The sequence below is a fragment of the Phragmites australis genome, chromosome 6, assembly GCF_958298935.1.
Source record: "Phragmites australis chromosome 6, lpPhrAust1.1, whole genome shotgun sequence".
Lineage (NCBI taxonomy): Eukaryota > Viridiplantae > Streptophyta > Magnoliopsida > Poales > Poaceae > Phragmites > Phragmites australis.
Window position 1 is genome coordinate 21,990,655 of NC_084926.1, and position 4,449 is coordinate 21,995,103.

General features: G+C 63.6%; 1 protein-coding gene across 1 annotated transcript; it reads right to left on the reverse strand.

Moving 5' to 3' along the window:
- Positions 1–2,890: 2,890 nt before the first annotated feature.
- On the reverse strand, positions 2,891–3,921 carry LOC133923069 (predicted GPI-anchored protein 58). Its single transcript, XM_062368523.1, has 3 exons — positions 3,662–3,921; positions 3,254–3,573; positions 2,891–3,183 (listed from the first exon to the last, which is right to left on the reverse strand). Exons 1-3 carry the CDS (start codon positions 3,919–3,921, stop codon positions 2,891–2,893), a joined length of 873 nt encoding a protein of 290 aa, XP_062224507.1.
- Positions 3,922–4,449: the final 528 nt, after the last annotated feature.

The window sequence follows — 4,449 nt, forward strand, 5'->3', positions numbered from 1 at the left end:
CCTTTCTTCCTCGTGTACGGCGCTGGGGCGGTCCTCCCCTCCGAGCTCACTTTAGGCTCCCCTCGGGTGCATGCCTACTCTGAAGGCGAACAGGAGCAGCAGAGGCGCGACGACGTCGACTACTTAGAGGAGCGCCGGCAGCGTGCCGCCGTCCGGGCAGCTCGTTGCCAGCAAAGTCTGCGGCGCTACCATCAGCGCCACGTCCGGGCCGGGTCTCTCGAGGTGGGGGATCTAGTTCTCCGACGCATCCAATCACGCGAAGGAAAGAATAAGCTGTCCCCTATGTGGGAAGGCCCCTTCACCGTAATCGGGGTCCCGCGAGAAGGCTCCTTCCGGCTGGCTGCAGAAGGCGGGCAACCGCTCCCCAACCCATGGAACATCGAGCACCTGCGCAAGTTCTACCCATATATGGCCATGCTCACGACTCAGGTCAACCAGGCCGGGGGCTTCCCCCCCGCCCAAGTTGACCGGGGGCTACCACTAACTGGGTAAGTCACCCAACCTTGTAAAAAATTGTCAATACAGTATGAATGTTAATATGAAATCATGTGTCAATTTCGTTTTTCTGGATTCCATATGTTTAATCTGTCTGGTGAGATGCTCGATTGTGCGAGAAAAGTTCGCTCTCTCTTTTTCCCCGCTGATAAAAGAATCCCGATCGGTATGTGCCCGGGCAGTTGCCGCTGACTTACGTCTGATGTGGTAGGCTGTGGTGTTCGGTATCGTGGCAGGCTCCCAGGCACTACCGAGTCCCTGGGCGCCCTGGGTAATCCTATCGCTCGAACTGCTCGAGTAGTCCGGAGCCTAGGCCCCTGGGGCGGGCTGTCGGTGCTCGGTCTGGTCTGTCATACCCAGGCGCCACCGAACTATAGGACCTCTGGGTTATGCCTCTGTCTGCTCTTGTCCACCGGTCTGGGTATTCGAGAGGTCTTGGGTCAAAAATGAGGGCAGTCTATAACAAGTACCGCACTAACAGAGCGCACCAAGCAAGGAATTTCTCCATTTTCTCTTAAGTCACAGATCGACAATCAAAGCAAAAGCAGCTCGACCGCGAGGGCCTCGATGCCTAGGTCGCTGCTCGGCCCAAGGGTCCTCGGGTGGTCCTACCGCTCAGGCATGAGTGGTCGAGATCGCCTGACCCCGGGCTCCTCATGCGCCCCTTGATGCTCGGGCGCCTCGGCTGAGGGAACCAAGTCCCCGGGCACCCCGAGCTCGAAGCACACGCCCCTCCTGGATTGGTTGGACGAAAGGCTGACAGCTGTCCGGTGAGTGGTTAAATTCAGACGAATTTGCATTCAATAATATTTTGTTCTCGAGTCGTCCTCAGGGACCCTCGTATTCTAATCTGCCTGGTGAGATGGTCTCCTCGCGCACAAAACCCTACCGCGTGTCCACTTTTTCTTAGAACGATAGAACGGTCCGTAGAAAGGTGTACCGTACGTGCGGTAATGTCCGATCGAAGTCTTTCATGGTGGTCGTGGTGTTCGGTCCGCTTTTAGGGCCCCGAGCACTACCGAGTCCCTGGGCGCCCTGGGTAATCCTATCGCTCGAGCTGCTCGAGTAGTCCGGAGCCTAGGCCTCAGGGGCGGGCTGTCGGTGCTCGGTACGGTCCGTCCTAAGCCCGGACACCACCGAACCATGGGGACCCTTGGTCGCATTCCTGCCCGCGCGTGTCTCTGGTCTGCTGACTGAGTGATCGCAAGGTGGAAAAGTGTTCACCGGTCATGGCGTGCTCCGTGCTGGATCGATGTATCTCCCGAGCAAGGAAGTTCGTGCCTTTGTCTTTTGACTTAGCCGATGCGGACTCGTGAGGGCTCGGGGGCTGAACGCACCGAGAAGGACGATCGGGACGACTTCGTTCTCGGGGAAGGAAAGGTCGGGGTCGGTCTGACTAAGTACTCCTCGGGGCATCAAGTGAAAACAGCGGAAACTACACTAAGTACTCAGAAATACTGGAGTTGCGACCCCAAAGAAAGGCTTCCATTATATTCACAAAGAAGGATAGCTGTTCTGAGGGATCACTCCCATAATTACATCAAGTCAAAAAGAAAAGAAGAAGGAAAAACTACTACAAAAGCCTAGTCGGAGTCGGAGTCAGAGCCTTCGTGGCCGCTCCTCGGGACTGGGGGCGGCGACACCTCCCGCTTGAAGCCGGCCACCACCGCGGCAGTGGTGCTCCGAACATCCTCCCGGGCAGCCTCCTCCTCGGCTTCAAGCACCCCTTCCTGAGCCGACTCCAGCGGGAAGTTCGGGTCTCAGCTCCGGTAGCATGCCAGGACGTGTTCGGCCACTGCTTGGGCCAAAACACGCCCCTCCCGGGCGGCGAGTTCCTGGACGGCCCAGGGCAGCGCATCGAGGCGCTCGCAGACCTGCTGGAAGCCTAGGGTGTACCGGCCAGGGCCTCCCCCCTTCGTCTCCACGATGAGTTGCCCGAGCCCGGCCGCCACCACGGACCGCTGCATCCGCCGGAGGGTGTCCTCCAGCATCAGCTGCAGGCTGGTCCGCGCGACCTTGGCGTCCTCGAGCTCCTCCTTCGCGATCCGCAGCCTTTCCTTGAGCCCCTGGCCCCCGACCGCGCCAGCAGAGATGGCGCCGGGTGCATGGCCAGCGGCCAACTTTACCTACCCTGCCAGGACGGACAAGGCCTGCTCGCGGGCGGCTAGCTCCGCCTCGGACTTGGCTATCCGCTCCTCCCTAGCAGCAGCGGCCGCCGCCGCCTCGGCAGCCTCCGACTCCCAGTGGGCAAGCAGATCCTCTCGGGCGCCCAACTCCTCCGCCGTCATCTCGGCGTCGGTCAGATCGCGATGTCCTCCTCTCGGCGTTTGAGTTCCCTATCGACGTCCTGGAGTTCCGCCGCAAAGTGCTGGAGCTCAGCATGGGTCCGGTCGACTTAGCTTTTCTGGCGAGCTAGGTCGGCCTGGAGAGCCTCCGCTGCCCTCTCGCGGTTCCTCGCCGCCTCCTCCCGCTCCCGCGCAACCTCCATGCTGGTGTCCTCCAAAACCTTCCGCTCCCACGTGACTTCCACGCGGGCCTCCTCCAAGGCCTTCCGGCCCTCCTCCGTGGCGCGCCGCTCGTCCTCGTTAGCGGCGCGCGCCGCAGCGAGCTGCGGTCTTTCTGCGGCCAGAGCGGCGCGCTCTGCCTCTCGCCGCGCCATCTCCTTCGCTACGGCCGCCTCCAGCCACCCTACGGCGGCGGCTGGGAGCTGGGTCCCCTGTGAACCTCCCTCGGGGGGCTCGGGGTCCCCAAAAGTTGCCACGCGGGGCGGGCTCGGACGGCGTTGGGCGCTCGGGCGGCTGCGTCTCTGTCTCGGCCGCCGCATCCGCCAGCCCCTTCTCGGCCGCCACATCTGTCGGCCCCAGCAAGGACATCGCGTCCACTGGCTCCGTCGCCGTGTCCGTAGGCCCCGGCACCCCCGCCGCGTCCGTCAGCCCCGTCTCCGCCGTCGTGTCCGCTGGCCCCGGCCACGCCGCCGCGCTTGCCAGCCCTGGCTCCACCGGCGCGCTCGGCTCGGGGGCTGGCGCCGGCCTCGGTGCCTTCGGCTGCCCCTGGCCCTCAACAGCGCCCGTAGGCGGCCTGCAGGAGAAGGACAAAGATCAAAACCAAAATCCAGAGCTTAGTTCGGGCGAGGCACGCCCAAGAAAGAATGAAGGACAAGACTTACGTGGTTGTGGGTCGTCGGTACTGCCATCGTGCTGCTGGAATCCTGAACTCCGGGCTCGATGGCGCCGGCCCAGAATCCTCACTCCTCCTCTTCTGCCGGGGGTTCTGTGGGGCCACCGCGTGGTTTCCGGGCACCGGATCGGTCCCCAGCCGAACAAGGCGCAGCTCCAGAACTGGGAATGCCGCCCCCGCTGATGGCGACGGCGGGGACTCTGGCACAGGAGTGAAGAGCTGGGGGCGCTTCCCCCGGTCCTCCGGCATCAGTGCCGCTCCGCTGCCAGCGGTGCCTCCTCCTCCGGTGCGGTGGTTGCTGCCCGCAGCGACCCCACTGCTGGCCTGCGGCTCACCGCTCGCGGCGCCCGGGCCACCAGTCTGCGCCGGACCGCTTGCGGCCCCCTCGCTGGCCGCCTCATCCAACCCGGGGATCTCAGCAACCTCGGGACTCCGGCACCTTGGCCGGTCCACCAAGCCCTGGGCGTCGAACTCCGGCAGCTTCGCCTGGATCGCCACCCGCTCAGGATTGGCGCAGAGCGCCATTCCCTTCCACGGGAGCTCCACCCGGCTCATCTCATCCAACCCGGTCACCACCCGGAGCATGCCCTTCAACTCCGCTGTGCCCAGGTCCCAGTCCTCGCCGATCTGGGTCCGGGTGATGTCATCAGGGCCGGTGTAGAGCCAGCAAGGCTGGGCCCGCTCCCGCAGGGGCGCCAAGCGGCGGCGCAAGAAGTCCGCCACCACCATCACCGAGGTGAGCCTGGCGTCGCGCAGGAACCCGATGCGTTCGAAGAC